This window comes from Callorhinus ursinus, unplaced genomic scaffold, assembly GCF_003265705.2.
Source record: "Callorhinus ursinus isolate GAN/ISIS: 27379988/994484 unplaced genomic scaffold, GSC_fseal_2.0 scaffold9, whole genome shotgun sequence".
Classification (NCBI taxonomy): Eukaryota; Metazoa; Chordata; class Mammalia; order Carnivora; family Otariidae; genus Callorhinus; species Callorhinus ursinus.
The window spans coordinates 23,809,354-23,829,056 of record NW_027397071.1 but is presented as its reverse complement, the minus strand read 5'-3'; the positions used below and the strand labels follow the sequence as shown (position 1 = coordinate 23,829,056).

At 39.1% G+C, this 19,703-nt stretch overlaps 2 protein-coding genes and 2 non-coding genes across 8 annotated transcripts in view; 3 read left to right on the top strand and 1 right to left on the bottom strand.

Annotated features, from left to right (window-relative positions):
* Positions 1-6,925: 6,925 nt before the first annotated feature.
* On the top strand, positions 6,926-15,967 carry RPL5 (ribosomal protein L5). 3 transcript variants are annotated; one of them, XM_025872206.2, is made up of 8 exons: positions 6,926-7,057; positions 8,040-8,109; positions 8,187-8,302; positions 9,442-9,576; positions 11,023-11,225; positions 12,298-12,475; positions 15,284-15,372; positions 15,800-15,967. In XM_025872206.2, exons 1-8 carry the CDS (start codon positions 7,055-7,057, stop codon positions 15,897-15,899), a joined length of 894 nt encoding a protein of 297 aa, XP_025727991.1. In that variant the 5' UTR covers positions 6,926-7,054; the 3' UTR covers positions 15,900-15,967. The 3 variants fall into 3 exon arrangements, with proteins under 3 accessions (XP_025727991.1, XP_073752394.1, XP_073752395.1); XM_073896293.1 differs by having other exon boundaries at positions 12,298-12,476; positions 15,288-15,372; XM_073896294.1 differs by lacking the exon at positions 9,442-9,576.
* Positions 12,132-12,226, top strand: LOC112824707 (small nucleolar RNA SNORD21). The gene has a single exon (XR_003208507.1). It is a non-coding gene; the product is annotated as a small nucleolar RNA SNORD21 (small nucleolar RNA).
* Positions 15,452-15,588, top strand: LOC112824710 (small nucleolar RNA SNORA66). Its single transcript, XR_003208509.1, has one exon. It is a non-coding gene; the product is annotated as a small nucleolar RNA SNORA66 (small nucleolar RNA).
* Positions 15,968-16,289: 322 nt separating the features above from the next.
* Positions 16,290-19,703, bottom strand: part of DIPK1A (divergent protein kinase domain 1A) — a 118,419-nt gene continuing 115,005 nt past the window's right edge. For all 3 annotated transcript variants that reach the window (XM_025872203.2, XM_073896292.1, XM_073896291.1), the window contains exons 4-5: positions 19,130-19,306; positions 16,290-18,180 (exon numbers count right to left, since the gene is read on the bottom strand). In XM_025872203.2, the coding sequence (XP_025727988.1) occupies positions 17,368-18,180; positions 19,130-19,306 (990 nt within the window). In that variant the 3' untranslated portion in view covers positions 16,290-17,367. The remainder of the gene's footprint in view (positions 18,181-19,129; positions 19,307-19,703) is intronic.

Here is a 19,703-nt window from a genome sequence, read left to right as displayed (position 1 = left end):
AGCAAGTTTAAAGGCAGGCTCAGATCTGAAAATTACACTGATGATAGCCGCCTGTGTTCCACTGTGATTGTGGCAGCCACTGCTTCATTTTTAAAATGAAGGTAATAATCCTATCTACTGGAGTAGTTTTGAGATTAAATGAGATAATGGAAGAAATTCTCAGCATAGACTCTGGCCCACATCAGTAGATGTTTGCTATTTATATTATATCCAAACCCTATAGCCCCCTCCCTTATCCCCACTCACTAATCCACCGGTTGAGTCTGAGTCATTGAGATGATTCAAGTAGAAAAGTACAAGAGGGCCCTGGGTGGCTTAGTTGTTAAGTGTCTGCCTTCGGCTTGGGCCATGATCTCAGGGTCCTGGGATTGAGCCCTGAGTGGGGGCTCTCTATTCGGCGGGGGGCCTGCTTCTCCCTCTCCCTCTCCCCCTGCTTGTGTTCCCTCTCTGGCTGTGTCTCTCTGTCAAATAAATAAAATCTTTTTTTCATTTATTCAAGATTTTTATTTATTTTTTATTTATTCATGAGAGACAGAGAGAAAGGCAGAGGCAGAGGGAGAAGCAGATTCCCCGCAGAGCAGGGAGCCCGATGTGGGGCTCGATCCCAGGACCCTGAGATTATGACCTGAGCCGAAGGCAGACGCTTAACCAACTGAGCCACCCAGGCACCCCAAAATAAATAAAATCTTTTAGAAAAAAGAAAAAAGAAAAGTACAACAGGAGGGGCTCAGGCATTTCAGATCCTATGATCTTTGGTGGGCATGAAGTTTCTTAAGTTCCTCCCTTTGACCCAGCAAGAGGGGCCCTTACCTGAGCTCTGCCCTGGCCCTGCACTTTATAATACCCTGCACATCACAAAACACACAGGGAAGTAAATTTATTTTATGGAAAAGTAAATTTATGAAAGAATGCATGGCTATGTCTGCCTCTGTCACGTAGGACTTGACATTCACCTCTGACCAGAAACCCTAAGCATGGGCCTTGGTAATCAACACCTACCAGTCCCCAGGGAAATGCTACTCCACTTTTCTTGTGCTGTGTCCTTGAAACAAAAGGCAATTGTATCTGAATGTCATGAAGGTTTTGGGTTTGTGTTGCTGTTGACATTTGAAATAGACACTACTTTGCAGTGCAGGAGGATTTGAGTAATGGAAAATATTTTAGGAAAGAAGAAAAAAACAAATTAACTTGTCAAATCCTTTCTTTGTGATAATGTGAACCCTTCAAATTCTGGTATAACAAAGTTTCATGTCTGAGTAGAGCCCAAACTCCATTTTCTTGTTTATCTTTATGTTCCAGTTCCTGGTTCCAGAGGTATTAGTCATGTAAAAACAGATAGATTTGATTTAGATAAGACATGAGATGCTGTAGGAGAGTAAAGTGAAAGAATAGAAGGTGCTCAAATAAAGAGCAAATCAGAGTCTTTGGAAGAAAAGTGAATTTTGAATTTGTGCTATCTAGTTATATATATAGTATTGCTTGCTTTTAATTATATAGGTGTTCAAAACTCAAACACATCTAATCCTTTTTTAAGAAACGATTTTATTTATTTATTAGAGCGAGAGAGAGAGAGAGCAAGCATGAGCGGGGGAGGAGTGGAGGGAGAGGGAGAAGCAGACTCCCCGCTCTGCAGGGAGTCTGATGCGGGGCTCGATCCCAGGACCCCGAGATCATGACCTGAGCTGAAGGCAGACGCTTAATCGACTGAGCCATCCAGGTGCCCCCACCTGATTCTTTTTTAAAAAAAGATTTTATTTATTTATTTGAGAGAGAGAGAGAGAAAGTGGGGGCATGAGCAGGGGGGAGGGGCAGAGGGAGAAGCAGACTCCCTGCAAAGCAGGGAGCCCAACATAGGACTCAATCCCAGGACCCCAGGATCATGACCTGAGCCAAAGGCAGATGCTTAACCAACAGAGCCACAGAAGCACCCACAAACAGATCTAATTCTTAAAAGGATTAAAATTTTAGACAACTTTTTACTAAATTAAATAAAACTGCATGAGAAATATTCAGCAAATGTGACATTCTCATTAAATATAAAGAAATTAGAACAAGAAAACAAAAAAGTTTGCATTACTGTGACAAAGAAAATTCATATACAAATAAACCTGAAACTAATTTCTATGGAGACTATTTTCTAACCTTGATAGATCAGTGTGTAGTCTGATTGAAGAGACACTTGAACAAATTGAGCAATATAATATTTTTGTTGTTCTTTATCACACCACAGCAGTGAAATATTGGGAGAAGAATAGCAAAACCCGTGTGGGTGTGGATACTACTGTAAGAGTAAAAATCACAATAAAAGTAAGTGAGTTATATGACAATAGCAAAATATCTAGTGTCTAGTGTCTTGTATTCTATTAAAAACAATAATTTATCATATATGACACCATTACATTATGAGAATGTGATATGTAAAAATCATGGTTCATTTCCAAATTTAAATAGTGTATTGCTTCAGCATAACAAAATTTCTCCTAATAGAAAAGAACCTCAATGACCCAAGAAAGATTGTCCATTTTGGCATTACTATCTGTATAACACAAATGATGTGATATCTTAGTGATAACAACGTAGAAATTTTGCTGAAATGAAGATATGAAAAAGAACTTTTATGGAATAATATAATTTATTAATTGTGTATATCTTTGTCTTATTAGTCATTCAAATACCAATATCTTATCAACAGAACACCCAGACATAATTATGGTGATGATCATAATTATGTTTGGTTGTCTTTGATATTTTGCTGACTTTCAGTTCCATAAAACCCACAGATTTACACATTTTTTTTAAAGAAATGAAGTTTATTCTTTCATTGAGGAAGGGTAATTATTTTTTCTTAGATAAAAGTACAATGTTTCTAATGGATTAATATCAATGAAGAGGATCCAACCATAAGTAGTCCATACTATTTGCTATTCTTCAGTGTATAACCATAAATTCAAATAAAGCAAAAACCAATTGCAAAGAAAAAAATTTTGAAATAACATAGGATGCTTTTTGATCATAATTATTAAAATTGGTGATTTGAGTACAGAACCAGCTGATTAAGGCAGTAAGTAGTTATCTCAAAATCATAATACGTAGGTAACATCACAGAAATCTTTTCATATTTTGGTGTGAAATCATCAGTACAATCAAAGAAATTGCTGATTTATTGCCTATTTGTAATATGTTTGACATATTTGAGTTTGACAAAATTGAATTCACTTTCATTTAAAATAAAAATAAATATTTCCCACTCCAGCAAGAACTGTTTTATTTTTTATTTTGAAATAATTTCAAAATCACAGAATGGTTTTAAAAATAATACCAAGAATTTCTATATACCTTTTTCCCAGATTCCCCATTGTTAACATTTTAACCCATTTGCTTTATTATTTTCTTGCTCTTTACAAACACACATATATATGTCTATATGTGTATACACACACATATATGATTTTTTCCCTGAGCCATCGCAGAAATAATGCTTATTACTCCAAAATAGTTCAGAGTATATTACCTAAAAAACAAGAATGCCTACACATAACCATAGTGTACCTATCAAAATAAAATTAACATTGATCTATTACTACCATCTAATCCACAGATTCTTTTTTTTTTAAGATTTTATTTATTTATTTGAGAGAGAGGGAGAGCATGAGAGAGAGAGAGAGAGCACAAGCAGGGGGGAGGGGCAGAGGGAGAAGCAGGCTCCCTGCTGAGCAAGGAGCCCCCAGTGTGGGACTGGATCCCAGGACCCAGGGATCATGACCTGAGCCAAAGGCAGACGCTTAACCGACTGAGCCACCCAGGCATCCCTAATCCACAGAGTCTATTCAAATTTCATGGATTGTTCTGAGAATGTCCTTTGTACAAAAGAAATTAGTCTTCCTTTTTATCTTTTTCGTTTCCTGTCCACGATATAATCCAGGATTACGCACTGCATTCAGTTGTCACATCACTTTGGTCTCTTTTGATCTGGAATAGTTCTTTTGTGGTGGTGGTGTTGTTGTTTAAAGATTTTGTTTTTGGGCGCCTGGGTGGCTCAGTTGGTTAAGCGACTGCCTTCGGCTCGGATCATGATCCTGGAGTCCCTGGATCGAGTCCCGCATCAGGCTCCCCGCTCAGCGGGGAGTCTGCTTCTCCCTCTGACCCTCCCCCCTCTCATGTGCTCTCTCTCTCTCATTCTCTCTGTCTCAAATAAATAAATAAAATCTTTAAAAAAAAAAGATTTTGTTTTTAAGTAATCTCTACACCCAAAATGGGGCTCACACTCATGACTCCAAGATCAAGAGTCACACGCTCTACTGACTGAACCAGCCAGGCACCCCTGGAATAGTTCTTTACTCTTTCCTTATCCATCATGATTTCATCATTTTTGAGGAATAGAGACCAGTTACTCTATAGAATGTCCCTCAGTTTGAGTTTGTTTGTAGTTCATCATGCATCAGAGTAGTTAAATTATGTAATCAGATTAAATTACGTAGATTTAGTAGGAAATACTTCTTTGTTCGAATTTCTCAGTGCATCACATTAGGAGAAACACAATTTTGACTTGTCCCATTACTTTTTAATTTTTACCACTTGAGCAAGATTATGTTGGTCAAGGGTGCCAGACAAGTTCCCCTGGCTCCCGGTGTCATCAACTGTATTGACTGAGCCAGCCAATGCTAGCCAAAAACCCCCAGCTGCAACCAAGGGGAATAAGTACATACATTTTTAATTTTAATTTTGTTGTAAAGATTTATAAGTAAGAGGAAGAAGGATAAGGAGGATAAAACATGTTTAATTCAACAATGTGTTAGGTTGCTTCGTAACTTCTAAATATTCAGATGCATGCTATGTGGGCCTTCATACATACTCTTGCCCTAAAACATGCAGAAGTTAGGGGTGGGCCTATTTCCAGGTAGACTTTCTTTCTGATGCTTCCACCCTCCAGGGTAAGCAGGGCCTGACAAAGATATGTGGCGCCTTTAAATTGATGAACCACCAAAATGAAGATCTTTAAGTATTTTCTATAAATACAAATTATATACTTATTTCCTTATGCTTTCAACTGTTACTCAACAAAGACTGAACTACACTTGCCTGTGAGGAGTGTTTTTTGTTTCTTTTTTTTTTTTTAGATTTTATTTATTTATTTGACAGAGAGAGACCCAGCAAGAGAGGAAACACAGGCAGGGGAGTGGGAGAGGGAGAAGCAGGCTTCCCAATGTGCAGGGAGCCCGATGTGGGGCTCGAATCCAGGACCCTGGATTCGAATCCAGGATCCATGACACTGGGACCACGACCCCAGCCAAAGGCATACGCCTGATGACTGAGCCACCCAGGCGCCCCTCCTGTGAGGAGTGTTTTAACATTAATATTGGCCAGAGTGGACTTGAAATATATTTTTCCTGGGCACCTGGGTGGCTCAGTTCGTTGGGCGATTGCCTTCGGCTCAGGTCATGATCCTGGAGTCCCTGGATCGAGTCCCACGTCGGGCTCCCTGCTCAGCAGGGAGTCTGCTTCTCCCTCTGCCCCTCCCCCCTCTCATGTGCTCTCTCTCTCTCAAATAAATAAAATCTTTAAAAAAAAAAGAAATATATTTTTCCTGTTATATAAGAAGTTACATATTGAAACTAGAGGAAATTGGCATCATAATTCTAATTTATTCTAGTGGCTGTTTTTTGGAGCCCACTTAACCTTGTCATCCTGTTTGACAGACCCTTCTTCCTGCTCCGACACCGAGCAGTTTATGCACTGATTTTTTCCTGCTAGAGTAAACATAGGCATACTCATCTCCCAAGAGTAAGTTTAAATTATTGAACGATGGGGGTATATATAGAGTTAACATTCATTCTGAGGATGGGAATATTTTAAACAGCTGTGCCGGTAATTTGTCTTATTTTCCTGGTAGAGCCAGTAAATTCCATTATTGGGCAAAATAGGATTTGTTTTCTGCTTTCCTGAGACCTCCTGAATTGATTAAGATTGAGGCCAAATTAAAAACGCAGATTATTGGTCCCCAAACCAGCAAGTTTGATTCAGTAGAGGTGGGGGATATTCAGATATCTGCATTTTAACTAGTACCCAAATGACTCCCATGCAATAGCCCAAAGACCACCTTTGGAACGCTGTCAGGTAAGGGAATGCTTTGTCTTGAGGTGCTTTTTTTGTTTGTTTGGTTGGTTGGTTGTTGATTGGTTCTCCTCCTTCCGCCGTGTGGAGAAGGAGTCCGCTCATTCCCTGGTTACAATTAGTTTTAAAAGAATGTGGGGAAAAAGGACTTAACAGAGAAATGTTAAGCTGACTGGCTCAGTGATGGAGGGAGGGAAAAGGAATGAAGCTGTCAGGGGTCAGGGATCAGGGGGGTAAAGGGAAGGAGAAAGCAGAGCAGTAAGCTGTTCTTTTATCATTTAACGAACACGGAGCACTTACTGAACGTCAGCGCTTGTGCTAGGTGCTGGACATTCAAGGTGAACTGGGGCAGCAAAGCCCACCCTCAAGCAGTTTACCGGCAACAATGGGCTGAAGCAAGTTTGAAGGTGCTGTGGGGAGGCAGAAGAGGGGCCCCTCACTCAGGTTTGAAGGACTGGGACAAGGCTTCCAGAAGGGGTTCTGTATGCTCGGGAGCAGGATGAGTAGACCAGGAGGTGGTGTCCGGGAGGGGGCAAAAGGGCTCAACAGCAAATATATTTTATTTAAACTTTTTTTCCTATTTACAAAAGTCTTATATTTTTGTTACGAAACAACTTCTTAGCATAGGAAACTGAAAACCTCCTATAATCCTCCCTTCTACTGCTTACCGCCCATCTCTGTGGGAATGCCAGCCAGGAGTTTGGGGACTCAGCACTGAAGGCTTGTTACCGCCCGGCGAAGGCCGGCATCGGTCCTCCCGCCAGCAGGGGGCAGTACAACGCACGCCTAGAGCTGGCGCGCTCTCTCTTCCACACGTCGCTCGCGTGATCGTCAGTGCTACATACTGCGCCTGCGCACGGGCTGAGGCCTTTTCCCCCTAGCGGAGCGCTTCTGGGCCTGCTGGTCTGTGGCGAGCCGCGGACTCTGGTCTCTGTTCCGCAGGATGGTGAGTCGATTTCTGGAATCTGGGCTACGTTTGCACGGGGGTTCCCTGCCCTTGCCCAAACGCCAGTGTAGGGTCCGTCTCGCGCGGCGCAGGAGTTGGATGGCATTGGATTGTGGGCTCCGCTGTGGTGGGGATGCCGCTCCCAGCGTGGCCTTAATGGCTGCCGCCCGGCGCGCAAGCTTTGGGGGAGGGGTTGACGAAGATCAGGATCTAAGGCGGAGGATTGAGGAGGGGGGATGAGTTTAGTAGACAGGCCGCGGGATAGTACCGGGCTGGTCTGCCCGGGCACCGGCAGGCGGGGAAGATTGCATGCAGTTGGTGGTCTCAGACTAGCGGGGGGATGCCTGAGTGGAGACGGGCTGCGGCTCTTCGGACCCATCCACACCTGACTGTTCCTATGGTTTTCTCGGGAGAGTGTCGGTTTGGTGGGTCTTTCAGAAGTGCCTTTTAAACCTAGCAGTCAGCCTGGAGGCTGTGACTTCTTGGGCCCCGAAAGGAAGCTCATTTAGTTTGGTATGTGCCTCTTGTCTCTTTCTCTGGACTGTTGCTGGCAGCTTTTAATGATTTTTGGGATGGGGTGTTGCTTTGGTTAGTGGGGGACAGTGCTGATTTAATCGGGAGTAATTGCTAAATATGCTCTTGACCAGATTAGTTTCGTGGCAAGGGTTTTTGAAAAACGTGCGTGAACGGTGCGGGAAATACGAGGTTAGGTTTTCAAAATGGGACATACGGTGTTCAGAACGAACTGACGTTAGGCAAGATTGATTGTTGTCTAGACCAATGCTTTGGAAAAGTCACTGATGGAAGTAGAAAAGGTGATTCTTGACCCCCTGTGGTTTGAGAAACTGGACTCTATAAAAGTGACAGTTGCATGGGTTCACTCTTGAAGTTAAAGTGTTATTTTGTTACACAGTTAACTCAGATGTCAAAAATACCATAAACAATTAATCAAAGTTTTAAGAACATTCTTTTTTTCTTAAAGGGGTTTGTTAAGGTTGTCAAGAATAAGGCTTACTTCAAGAGATACCAAGTGAAATTTAGAAGAAGACGAGGTATGGTCAGTTACTCATGTTCACAGTATTAGAAGAATCTGCAGTGGAATAGACTTTAAGTTACTTTTTTCTTTCAGAGGGTAAAACTGATTATTATGCCCGGAAGCGCTTGGTAATTCAAGATAAAAATAAGTACAACACACCTAAATACAGGATGATAGTTCGTGTAACCAACAGAGATATCATTTGTCAGGTAAGTTATATTCTAAACTCAAGGAATGGATGGTAAACCTCACCCCTTTAATTCACTGCTAAAGGAGTTGGCAGTTTAATTCACTGCCAAAACATATGTATGGATTAGAAGGTCCCTCTAGTGCCTGGCATTCTAAAAACATTGAGTAGTACTTTTCCTTTTAGTAGGTCTGAAGTTGGGAGCTTGAGAGGGTGGTACTTGAAAATACTCTACTGAAAATCAGCCATGTCTGGCAGTCCTGACCAAAGTCATTTAATCTCATTTTCTAATGGGGGAAAAGAGGATTAGAGAAAGCTACTATGCTATTTTATAGGGGTAGGAGGATAAATTTGAGGCACACTAGAAGGTTCTTGCACATTGCAGTTCCAGTAGAATAATAGAATTTGTCATGGACTAAATCCTGACGTGCTGTACAGCCTTATGTGCCGCATAACCACTCCTCATTGAAGAGGTAGGTAGTTGTGAAGGTTTAATTAGGCTCTTAAGATTGTTTTTATTCCTGCTTATTGTTTGAAGTAAGTTTTGATAAATACGTATAAAGGTTTTTCCCACGTAAAAGACCTCCACAAAGTGGCAGTTTGCTCCTGGAAGCTAGTTTTCTGGGCTTTTACAACTAGAGAAAATTTTCACAGTTAAGATTTGCTCAGTCTTTGCAGGGGGCAGGCACACCTATTTTCTGGGCAAACTAATTTGTTGGTTGTGAAGACAGTGTTCCTTCATACCTAAATTCAGATAACTAAACACTGTCAGAAATATTGGACTTTGATATGCTTAGTTCAAAAGATAAGGTTGAAGTAGTTGGAGATTCCTTTTGACTTTTCACGGTGCCTCTAATTCATTGGCTAATGCAGCTAAGTCGTTTCGGTATTATTAGGAACAACAGTCTCTAACTTATTCCAAAGGCATTTCAGTGTTTACTGTCTATATGGTAATTTTAGCTCTGTTTGTGGCATTATTGTGACAAACATTTACAGAAATAGTTCACCAAGCCATAAACTCATTGATTGGGGTTAACAAAGATTCTGAGTGTTGTAGATTTGTGTCCAGCTTTTTTTTTAAGCCCTTTGAAGAAGAAGGCATCTAGGACGAGTATCAAACAGTTGAAAGCACAGATGACTAACCTGCTTTTTCTCCTTCAGATTGCTTATGCCCGCATAGAAGGAGATATGATAGTTTGTGCGGCTTATGCTCATGAACTCCCAAAGTATGGTGTGAAGGTTGGCCTGACAAATTATGCTGCAGCATATTGTACCGGCCTGCTGCTGGCCCGCAGGGTATGTAGAACATAACTTTTAAGTAATATATTTTGGAACCAGCTCATTTTTTGAGTTGTCTGCAAGATAGATGTTGATACATGAGTAAGATACCCTCAGCTGTGGCTTCTGGGGAGAGCCTACTGTTGAGCTGTTGCTTCCAGGGTCATCAAGGAGGACAGTTTTAAAAATAGAGAATTTGAGGGGGTGCCTGGGTGGCTCAGTCATTAAGTGGCTGCCTTCGGCTCAGGTCACGATCCCAGGGTTGTGGGATTGAGTCCCATATCAGGTTCCTTGCTCAGCAGGGAGCCCACTTCTCCCTCTGCCCCTGCTTGTGCTTTCTCTCTGATAAAAATACAGAATTCGAGGCAGCAGGTCTGTCTGGGGAGGTAGTTTTTCTGTTTTGTTGCCCGGTTGGGTAGATCTAGATCAGTGGAATCTAAACCAAAGAATGATAGCCACCAGCCACATGTGGATATTGAGTGCATGAAATGTGGCTGGTGCTGCTGAGGAACTGAATTTTTACCTTAATTTGAATAGCCGTTTCTGGCCAGTTAGTGGCTGCCTTGTTGGACAGTGCAGACCTTTGCTACTCAGTAGTATAGATCTTCTCTTTATCTGTCAGTGTACATTTAAAATGTAGGCTTCACTCTACCCCTTGGAATATATTTTAACAGGATGTCCACGTTATTTATATACATGTTAAAGTTTGAGAAACAATGTCTCAAATTTGGCAGGGGTGGGGGGGCAGGCATGGGTATGGGATTCAGTTTTTTAATCTTTGCCTCTGGGTGGCAGCATTTCCAGTAATATACAGAAAGATGAAAATGTGATTTTTGCCTTATTTTTGTTTTCTCAGTTACTGATCTTGTGCATTGGAATTGTTAAGCATGCAGCATTGTTAGGGACCTATATCTTCATTGATTATAAATATGTTTGAGTGAGGGTGGGGAACAATGTCATATATAAGAGCAACATGGTATACAAAGTCACACTGTTTGTGGTGAAGCAGTAGCTAGGTGCACTAGCAGAGCAGTCACCCTTACTAACAATGTAGTTGGAGAGTAGAGCCACAAAAGATGTTCTCTTATGCCCAGATGCTTCTAAGATTTTAATCAAATTAAAATTACATGTAACATTTAATATTTGGTTTTTGAGTTATGGTAGCCAAATAGGACTGAAAAAATTATGGAGAATAAATTCCTTGAATAGATATGGTATGGCTACATGTTAATTGATTACTACATAAATCAAGTATGGACATGTAGGAAAGACTCAGAAGCTATAAGACAAAGGTGTGAAATTGAATGTTTGACGTTTCTTTTTGTAGCATCTTAAAACTTAAATTGGTACAGAGGGATAAGTGGATTTTGAAGGAAAATTTTTCTAGGTGTCAGGTCATTAAAGTTGTGACTTGATAATGTTAGAATTGTTTGACTATATTTAGACTGGCTTTTTTGTTATTAGCTCCTAAATAGGTTTGGCATGGACAAGATCTATGAAGGCCAAGTGGAAGTGACTGGAGATGAATACAATGTGGAAAGCATTGATGGTCAACCTGGTGCCTTCACCTGCTATTTGGATGCAGGGCTTGCCAGAACTACTACTGGAAATAAAGTTTTTGGGGCCCTCAAGGGAGCAGTGGATGGAGGCTTGTCTATCCCTCACAGGTAATACCGTATTCAAGGCTTCATTGTTTGGACTCCCAGTATTTCCATTTCTAACTGGTTGGACTATGGAGATTACTGAATGAATCAGTTAAATCAAGTAGCTATCCTTGTGTACCTGCTATATGCTTAGTACTCTGCAAAAGGAACCTGGCAGGGCAGGAAGGAATTGTAATGCGTTTTATAAATGAGATTGAGGTCCAGAAGTAAAGGATTTGTTCAAGGTTGTGGAGCCAGTCGTGGAAGAGCCAGTGTTGAAACAACTAGCTTTTGTGTTGTGGCTTAGTTTTGGTTAGAAATGAGCAACTCCAGTCCACTCCCCTCCCAGTGTATTTTCTTTTCATTCAGAATGAATGTTAATGGAAAACTGTCGACTCTAGAAAAAGAGTTTGAGAAAAGGGTTATGAGAGTTTTCAGCTGGAAGTAAGATTGTAGACCATTCACAGAAGTTAAGTAGGTTTTGATTTGGTAGTTCCTGTGGTTTTGAGTCTATGATTTTTGTTGTTGAGTAGATGCATCTTTAAAAAGTGATTAATTAGCTTTTTAGGGATATTTTAGTGGTTGGTGAATCCCTAACAAAAATTTCTTCTGGCTGTAGGTTTTGGGGTTGGGGAGGTTAGCCTTTAAAATGTAACCTAACTGCAACTTTTATAAGGGTAGGGCTTATGTTTTTGAGGACCTGCATGTCTCTTCCAAGACACCTATCCAATGTGGTCTTGAACAAAATTACTTTTTCTCATGTGCCCTGAGGCAGCCCTGAGAAGGTCTAGGATTTGGAGGGAGCAGTTTTGAAACCCTTTCTTATGTTTATAAGGAGAACTAACTTTAGTGTTGGACACTTGGTTTTCATGGCTTTAAAGGTGTTCGTAGCATGATTTTCTCTTCCTTCCTGGAATTCAGAGATTAGCTGCTGAATGATGATACCCACTAACTGAGCAGTCAGTAGTTGGTCCTTTGGTTGCATATGATGCAATTAATTGTTTCAAGACGGGACTGATGGCAGCTACAGAAATGAATTCCTGCTAGTGAACTGATTTTAATCCTTAATACTAAAATATGAAAAACTTTATTTTAGTACCAAACGATTCCCTGGTTATGATTCAGAAAGCAAGGAATTCAATGCAGAAGTACATCGAAAGCACATCATGGGTCAGAATGTTGCAGATTATATGCGTTACCTAATGGAAGAAGATGAAGATGCTTACAAGAAACAATTCTCTCAATACATAAAGAACAACGTAACTCCAGACATGGTAAAAATTTTAACTAAAATTGCCTGTGTTGGTTAATTTATAGTCAGGTTTACTACTTGGTTTTGGTGGGTACATTAATAGTTTTTTTTTTTTCTTTTTTAAAGATTTTATTTATCCATTTGACAGAGACACCATAAGAGAGGGAACACAAGCAGGGGGAGTGGGAGAGGGAGAAACAGGCTTCCCACTGAGCAGTGAGCCTGATGTGGGGCTCTATCCCAGGACCCTAGGATCATGACCCGAGCTGAAGGCAGATGCTTAACGACTGAGCCACCCAGGTGCCCCACATTAATAGTTTTATTTCAGGTTAGCAGTTAAAAGTTGAACATGAGTATGTTAACAGGTATAGATAGACTCACATAAGCTGTTCTGAAAGTGGAATGACATGAAATTGGGATACTGGGTGAGGGTAAGTTAAAAGTCAGATAGGGTAATTATAAAGAGCTAGACTTACCAACATGCTTTTAGGCCTCAAGCATCTAAATCTAAAGCCTTTGGTGGCTTTTACACATTTGGCTATTCCGAATTTATAGACTTCATTCCTGTGGTCATAGTTAGAATCCTCTATCCTGATAGGAGATGCTAGTTACTAAACTTATTTTGAAGCCATGTGGAAGAAAGGTTCTTTATAGCAAATAAGTTCTATGTTCTGGACTTCCTGAATGTCTCAGGCATGCACGTGGAGAGTTGTACTGATTAGATCACTAGTTCTGCTTGATGTTGCAAATGGGAATTTAATGTTGGAAATTTTGTCAGCCTAAAGTTTTATCTTCAAGGCTATTAACACATTGTAGTAATGGAAGATAGGCATAGAACACAAAAGTAGCACTGGTTTTTATAAAACTTACACAACTATGGAGTTGTGGATAAGTTGATAGTTACATATCAAATGACTGTTCTGTTAGTGCATAATTTCTATTTTCACACAGCTTTGGTTATAAAAATTTTTTGAGAGCATGAGTGAGTGCATAGTGGGGGAGGGACCGAGGGTGAGGTTCCACACCCAGCATGCGGGGCCTCAGTCTCAGGACCCTGGGATCATGACCTGAGCCATAATCAGAGTCAGATGCTTAACTGATTGAGCCACCCTGGCACCCTGTAAAAATTATTTCTATTTCTTTTAAGATTTTACTTACATATTTGAGAGAGAGTGAAAGAGAGCGAGCACAGGCGGGAGCAGCGGGCAGAGGGAGGAGTAGGGAGCCCGATGCTGGGCTTGATCCCAGGGCCCTGGGATCATGACCTGAGCAGAAGGCAGACGTTTAACTGACTAAGCTACCCAGGCACCTGTGAAAATTATTTTTAAATAGAGTTGTAATTGGGAAAAGATCCTTTCTGTTATTTGTATGCTTAGTACACAGTCTAGGATAATAAACACGTAACTTGAGTTTTTGAGCTAGGAAAAGAGGAGTATTCCATTAGTTTATATTAGTAATGCAAATGCACGTTAATTTTCAGAAATCCATACTTTTATGTTACTATTGACAGTCGCCCTCGTTCCCTCTGGTAAATAGATCTTTTACTTGTGACTATAATTTACTTGGCCTGCATAGTTTTTCTTCCTAAGACATCTCTTCCTCTGGTAATGTTAACAGTTGTTCAAAACTTTTCAAATTCTCAAGCTGCTTTCAGATACCGATTTCCTAATGCTCTCCTGTATATGTGATATATTTATCTAGACCACTCTTAGGCTGATGTACTTTTCCCAGCTAGCTCATTAATTTGATCTTTGGAGGCCTTTTATGCATGCCTGCTGAAATCCTCTGCAGACATCTGACATGTCTCCAAGAGAAAGTGGTCTTTACCTAAACTCATGCTATTAGCTACATACATGGTTGTGTATCCTATTTGTCTGTTTTGGAAGGAATGGACCGAGTTGCTTAGATTTATTAAGTGACTACATTTGAAGTCGTCAAATGGATTTGTTAAATACAGTGGAAAGCTATAATAGAATGCTTAACAGAGGTAGAGAAATTAGTTTTCAGGAGGGATTTAGGTAGTTGAGGTCTCCTGCAGTGTTGGCATTATTTTCATTTGCTAAGTTTTACACCAAGTAATTTTAGAGTTGGATTACTTTGACTTATTCTTTAGGGGGCTGTAATTGTTCCTAGATTTAGATAGTGAACAGTCAGGTATTTTATAGCTGTTCATTGTCTTGATCTTCCATAGAATCAGGTGTCATTTGGAGGTGGTAATTGAAACAATTCGAGAATTTCAGCGTTGGTTTTTGATAAGTTTTAGAACAAAATTCTCATTCTCATTAAGGTCTAATTGGATGGGGTTTTCTGGGGAAATTGAAATCTTCTATTTCCACAGACACTTAGTAGTAGTAGATATAAGAGGTCCCTGGTGTGGCAATGCTGGGAGTAGCATTGAAAGACCTATCAGGTACTGATGGAAAATACAAATCTGGGCAATGTGGGAGAAAAAAAATGAATTTATAGCAGTTGCTTTTTGGCCCCATATAGTCTTCATCTTAACATCTTACTTTGTTTTGACACAAATCCTCACTTGAATAAAAGAATTTAGGTCAGACAGTATTTTAAATGAACATACATGTTTTTACAGAAACCCATGAAAATTTTTGAGGGTGACTGAGTTTTTTGAATAGTGTCAGTTTACATTGCCTATGGGTTTCTTAGGAAAATGTGGGCTACATGTAGAAATTTAAAAAGATAACCAGGGTTGACCTAGTTTAGTTCCTTTTGACAGTCTGGTTTAGAGACAAAATAGAACACAGTACACATTATATGACTATATAGGGCATGTGAAATGAAACCAAGTACTGTTTGCTTTGCTTTCTTTCAGATGGAGGAGATGTATAAGAAAGCTCATGCTGCTATACGAGAGAATCCAGTTTATGAGAAGAAGCCTAAGAAAGAAGTTAAAAAGAAGAGGTATGCATCTTACTATTGTCTTTTTAAGAGGTTGGGAGGAGTTCCTTGCCTTGTTTCATCTTACTCAGACTCTCAAGTTGTGCAAACTCGATCACTAGCTCTGCATGATGTTGCAGAAGTGAGGGGAACCAGGTTTGCTAAAGTAATTGTGGTGATAGAAATGTATAAGCCTCAGAAGGTACTTACTGAGCTGACCTATTCTGTCCCAGTACAGTATAACTACCAGTTCTAAAAAAGATTTATTTTTTTTTTTACCAGTTACTGCATTTTTAAAGTTAGATTAAGATCATAAATAAGTATGTGTATTGGAACTTGGATTGTTTTACCTGATCACAGTCTTTTTCAATCAGAGTTAACTATTTTCTATCCTCTATAGCTATGGTTTTTAAAAATTCCATTTATCTCTTAATTTTACTTCGTTTTGTAGGTGGAACCGTCCCAAAATGTCTCTTGCCCAAAAGAAAGATCGGGTAGCTCAGAAGAAGGCAAGCTTCCTTAGAGCTCAGGAGCGGGCTGCTGAGAGTTAATAAACCAAACCACAATTTTCTATGAAGATTTTTCAGATAAAGACAGTAATAAACTTATTCATCAAGCAGCTGTCTGTGTTAAACTCTTATTAATGAAACTGTTGGAAATAACCTGAAATAAAAAAGCAGAGGAGTTGACAGGTTTTTTTCTTTGAGAAACAAGTGTAACTTTACATATCGACTCAAAATTCACACCTGCTTCTCAGGCTTGTTTTCCCTGACAGGAGTTAATCCCTCCAGTTGTATGATGTGCAGCCCTCCCTAAACAGTGTGGCAAGCAACAGACCAACCGTCCACTAGGAAATATTTCTTCCATTCATTTATTGTAACCAGATGGCTGGTGGGAAGAAAAAGTACCTTCAAAGTACACAATTTTAAAATAAGCAAAACTGGTGCTAAATCAATGGCTTTAATTTTTGAGAGAAAGCTGTCCAGTGAAGTTCACACAACTAACATTTACTTAGGTGAAAACTTTGAGCAGAATATATTGGGTCTTCCTTCAGATAAGGTGTTCCATTTTATGGAGATGTTGAGAGGTACATGCCAGATCTTAATAAACATGAAAACATTAAAAGGGCAAATATTAACTTGCATATCAAGTTTACATGAAAAAAATTTACATGCCTCTTAAGAAATAGCCCTTTGGCCAACAGGAAATACTGTTCAAAAATGGAAAATTGTTATTAAAAAGTTCCATGATTTCAGTCTGGCTCCTAATGTCCCACTTCCCCATAGCTCAAATTCAGATACATGGATCTGGATTGGGTTTGATGGCCTTAATGTCTGTTTTAAAGGACTCAGCTCATTGACACTAAGAAGGACCCATCAAATCTAGGATGATGAAAGCTCATCCAGTTTCAGCCTCTTAAAATTGGCAGTTAACGAGGCTAATAACCATTCAAAACATTCTGAAGCCATATAATGTCTAAATGTTTTAAGTCTATAAATACAACAAACCATGCTATTAACCCAACATCTGTTTATAAAGGAGTAACTTTACCTGCTTTGCAGTCTTAATTTCTGTTAATGTGCAAACTTTACCATGCTAAGACTTTAGTAAATGTATAATTATTTTTTTAAACAGCAGCTTCAATGCAAACAATGTTTCCAGCAATGGTATTTTGGCTAACAAATCTACAAAATACTCTCACTGTTGATGTTTATGGAATGAGGCTTTTCACAGCATTATTTTAGGTCATTAGTTAAAATAGTTATACAGTGAATGTACTGGGAAATCTACCAGGGCTTCTAACAGCAGGAATGAAATCTTTGGACCTGTTCATCCTATACCTCCTGCCTTTACTTCAGCAGTCAACATGTATCTTAAGATGATGGCTTCTTAAAACCAGGGGGAAGGAGTTTTGTGTAACTGGCAGGGATTTGAATCAGAAGCCATTTTTTTTTTTTTAATGCTCAAAAATTTTCCTTAGAATTAAGTTTCCTATAATGGTCACAATGTCCAAATGAACTAAGAGTCATTTGTATAGGAAATTTTCTTCCACAGTAATGTTTTTAGGTTATTTAGTATCAAAGAATGTTCCATTTCCATTTGATTTGCTGTGACTTTGAGAGCAATACAAGAATAAAGTTGCTTTTCCAATTCTTCACGAATTTCACTTGGAGCACCACGCAGTAGGTAGTCTTTGAGTAACAGACAGGCTTTTGCTAGGTTTGGTTGTATCACTTCTGAAGTACACTTCATTGTACTCTGATCACAGCTAGTTCGACAATCCGTGCCATAAACACAGTCCAAATCAGACTCACAGTGACGATCCTTTATAATTTCTTTCAGGTTTGTCTCTGGCACAATTTTTCTCATGTCCACCATTTTCAAATCATACTTATCATTATATCCTAGGTTTTTGGCACTAATATCACACATGAGGAAGTTTCCATAGGGGCCGTGGAAAACATCTTCCACAAATTCTAGAAGTCCTATGGCTATTTTAGCCTTTCTAGGCCATGATGGTGTGAACAACTGATCCATGCTTCTTCTGAACCCAGATGGAATAAAAAGTTCAATGACCCATGGAAGGCTTATTCCATAAAGAGAGGTATATTCAACACTTTCCATCACATAGAGATCACCACAGAATCCCATTAATTTGGGGGTATGCTCTTTATCTTGAAGTATCACCATGAGAAGAAATTCATTTAGTTGAAGAAGTGCCCATGCTGACTTTGCTTCTCCCAAGGAAACCTGGCCATCTTTGTCTCCATCAGCCACCGTCAAGATGAGATTAACCAGTTCAGAGAGATTTCCTTGGTCACCCAACTTTGCCTATAAAGGTAAGAATTTAACTAAACACAGAAGCTTTGAAAAATACCTCATATGTAATATACATATTAATTTTATGGGGATTACCATCTTAAGTAATAATCTTGTTCCTGAGTCTCCATAAAGGAACTTAATACATCTCCAAATATATATGATGCTTACTAGGTTATTTAGAAGTAGGTTTTATATAATTGTAGTAAAACCCACTCATTAAGTATATTTAAGAAATGGGCCAAAAAAAAAAAAAAGAAATGGGCCAACCTAGCTCCCATAGCCCCCTGGGCCCTGTTGATACAGATATCCAACACACTAATTATTGTCTTATTCATACATTTACTTGCAAAATTGCAGTGTAATGTGCTCATATCCAAAGTTATAAGAGTCAACTGAATATTATTTTTTCCTATTTTGTAATTAACACATTAACAACTATTTTGTTTAAGTTGTATTATTCCAATGATGAAGGTTAAAAAGTATGTCCCTGTGAAGTTTCTGAGGATAAAACAGTCTGAAAATGTAAACTTAAAAGTAAGATTTTGAATGAAAATATGACACCAATAAAAAAAGATTGTTTCCAAAATGGTACATTTTTTATCTTTTAATATATTTAATCTTTGAATATTTCTTTAAATTTTTTAAAAGATTTGCAATCAGGGTATGAATACTAATTTTAGCCCTTCTCCCACCTTTTAAAAAATGTGTATCAGGTACAGTATCAAACTATAGAGCTGCTCATCTACTTAATGAACTCCCTTTTCATATCTGGACATTTTAGCTATCATAAATAATGTAAACATCCTCCACACATTTTGTTTGAATTTTTTCCTCAAGATGGAGTCCTGGATATAAGTTAAAGAATAGCAACATTTTTATGGCTTAGAATGAGGTCTTGCCAACTCTTCTAGAAGAATGTACCACTTCACACTAGCAACATGTGAATGGATATACTTACTTTAAAGAGACTATAGACCATTTCTTTGAATTTCTGTACAGTAGTTCCCCTTGTTGGCTTATCAAATAGCACTATTTCTTTCCTTGGTTCCAATTCAGTTCCAAAATCAAGATGAAGTGCTTGTTCCATTTGACATTTCACAACACCTGGTAGATTACCCCAAATCCCTAAATACATCTATGTGAAAAAAGAATGACAAATTACTTTTTAGGCTGAATAGAGAACTTTACCAATGTATTTTTAGTGTCTTCTTCCTCTTACAAAAACAAGTAACAAAATATTGAGATTTAGCTTTTTTATGTAACTTTTAGATTATAAAAGCAATTCATGCCTAAATAAATATATTTTTGACCATGATCAATTTTAGTTTTTCCAATTTTTTAATTGTGGTAAAATACTAAAAACAAAATTTACCATCTTAACCATTTTTAGTGTACAGCTCAATGGTATTACATTCATAATGTTGTGCAGCCATCACTACCATCCTTCTGCAGCACTCTCTCCATCTTGTAAAATTGAAACTCTATACCTATTAAATAATAACTCCCTTTCCCCCTCCCCCCGCCGAGCCCCT